This window comes from Chlorella variabilis (genome assembly GCF_000147415.1).
Source record: "Chlorella variabilis unplaced genomic scaffold CHLNCscaffold_52, whole genome shotgun sequence".
NCBI classification, from domain to species: Eukaryota; Viridiplantae; Chlorophyta; class Trebouxiophyceae; order Chlorellales; family Chlorellaceae; genus Chlorella; species Chlorella variabilis.
Genome location: NW_005435038.1, coordinates 14,970 through 17,279, shown reverse-complemented (window position 1 = coordinate 17,279; position 2,310 = coordinate 14,970). Strand labels below are relative to the sequence as shown.

The window sequence follows — 2,310 nt, the reverse complement described above, 5'->3', positions numbered from 1 at the left end:
CGGCAGGCAGCCGGCAAGCCCTGCACCAGCCTCAAAGCTCGCCGTGTGAACTCCCCTGAAGCACATGTCCAGTGGGGGGCGGTGCAGCTCATGGAGGGCCCCGCAGCACCACGCCTGCCAGCGTTTGCTGCTGCCGACCCGGTGCCTAGCGGAAGTGAAGCCCGGAAGAAGCTGGCTGCCAAGGCATTGCTTGGGCGGAGCAAGGAATGACAGTCACATGGAACAAGCGCTGGCAGAAGGAAAACGGCACATACAATCGTCAGCAGAATTTCAAATCCATGCCAACGCTTAACGCCTGTCCTGCAATGTCTTCTTCAAAATGTTACTAAGGCGCAGCATCAAGGACCTTGCTGCCGCTGGCTGCTGCGGGCTGCTGGATGCTGAACCACCAGGTCCCACATTCGGCGGCTGAGGTGCAGAATCAGGCGCCTGAGGCGCCGCATTCGGCGCCTGAGGTGCCGAATCGGGCGCCTTGCTGCAGCTGCCTGCCGCTGGCTGCTGCGGGCTGCTGGCTGCTGAAACACCAGGTCCCACATTCGGCGGCTGAGGTGCCGAATCGGGTGCCTTGCTGCCGCTGCCTGCCCGTGGCTGCTGCGGGCTGCTGGATGGTGAACCACCAGGTCCCACATTCGGCGGCTGAGGTGCAGAATCAGGCGCCTGAGACGCAGCATTCGGCGCCTGAGGTGCCGAATCGGGTGCCTTGCTGCCGCTGCCTGCCGCTGGCTGCTGCGGGCTGCTGGATGCTGATCCACGAGGTCCCACATTCGGCGGCTGAGGTGCAGAATCAGGCGCCTGAGGCGCCGCATTCGGCGCCTGAGGTGCCGAATCGGGTGCCTTGCTGCCGCTGCCTGCCGCTGGCTGCTGCGGGCTGCTGGATGGTGAACCACCAGGTCCCACATTCGGCGGCTGAGGTGCAGAATCAGGAGCCTGAGGCGCCGCAATCGGCGCCTGAGGTGCCGAAATGGGCGCCTTGCTGCAGCTGCCTGCCGCTGGCTGCTGCGGGCTGCTGGATGCTGAACCACCAGGTCCCACATTCGGCGGCTGAGGTGCAGAATCAGGCGCCTGAGGCGCAGCATTCGGCGCCTGAGGTGCCGAATCGGGTGCCTTGCTGCCGCTGCCTGCCGCTGGCTGCTGCGGGCTGCTGGATGGTGAACCACCAGGTCCCACATTCGGCGGCTGAGGTGCAGAATCAGGAGCCTGAGGCGCCGCAATCGGCGCCTGAGGTGCCGAAATGGGCGCCTTGCTGCAGCTGCCTGCCGCTGGCTGCTGCGGGCTGCTGGATGCTGAACCACCAGGTCCCACATTCGGCGGCTGAGGTGCAGAATCAGGCGCCTGAGGCGCAGCATTCGGCGCCTGAGGTGCCGAATCGGGCGCCTTGCTGCAGCTGCCTGCCGCTGGCTGCTGCGGGCTGCTGGATGCTGAAACACCAGGTCCCACATTCGGCGGCTGAGATGCAGAATCAGGCGCCTGAGGCGCAGCATTCGGCGCCTGAGGTGCCGAATCGGGCGCCTGAGGTGCCGAATCGGGTGCCTTGCTGCCGCTGGCTGCCGCTGGCTGCTGCGGGCTGCTGGCTGCTGCGGGCTGCTGGATGCTGAACCACCAGGTCCCACATTCGGCGGCTGAGGTGCAGAATCGGGTGCCTTGCTGCCGCTGGCTGCCCCTGGCTGCTGCGGGCTGCTGGATGCTGAACCAACAGGTCCCACATTCGGCGGCTGAGGTGCAGAATCAGGCGCCTGAGGTGCCGAATCGGGCGCCTCGCTGCAGCTGCGTGCCGCTGGCTGCTGCGGGCTGCTGGCTGCTGCGGGCTGCTGGATGCTGAACCACCAGGTCCCGCATTCGGCGGCTGAGGTGCAGAATCAGGCGCCTCGCTGCAGCTGCCTGCCGCTGGCTGCTGCGGGCTGCTGGCTGCTGCGGGCTGCTGGATGCTGAACCACCAGGTCCCACATTCGGCGGCTGAGGTGCAGAATCAGGCGCCTGAGGCGCCGCGTTCGGCGGCTGAGGTGCAGAATCAGGCGCCTGAGGTGCCGAATCGGGCGCCTCGCTGCAGCTGCCTGCCGCTGGCTGCTGCGGGCTGCTGGCTGCTGCGGGCTGCTGGATGCTGAACCACCAGGTCCCACATTCGGCGGCTGAGGTGCAGAATCAGGCGCCTGAGGCGCCGCGTTCGGCGCCTGAGGCGCAGCATTCGGCGCCTGAGGTGCCGAATCGGGTGCCTTGCTGCCGCTGGCTGCCCCTGGCTGCTGCGGGCTGCTGGATGCTGAACCAACAGGTCCCACATTCGGCGGCTGAGGTGCAGAATCAGGCGCCTGAGGT

The 2,310-nt window shown here is 66.9% G+C and overlaps 1 protein-coding gene across 1 annotated transcript in view; it reads left to right on the top strand.

Annotated features, from left to right (window-relative positions):
• Positions 1 to 605: 605 nt before the first annotated feature.
• The window catches only part of CHLNCDRAFT_28851 (hypothetical protein), a gene marked incomplete at both ends in the record, with an annotated part of 4,222 nt that continues 2,517 nt past the window's right edge, over positions 606 to 2,310 (top strand). The window contains 5 exons of the mRNA XM_005842727.1: positions 606 to 683; positions 891 to 953; positions 1,026 to 1,088; positions 1,161 to 1,223; positions 1,431 to 1,493. Of these exons, the coding sequence (XP_005842788.1) occupies positions 606 to 683; positions 891 to 953; positions 1,026 to 1,088; positions 1,161 to 1,223; positions 1,431 to 1,493 (330 nt within the window). The remainder of the gene's footprint in view (positions 684 to 890; positions 954 to 1,025; positions 1,089 to 1,160; positions 1,224 to 1,430; positions 1,494 to 2,310) is intronic.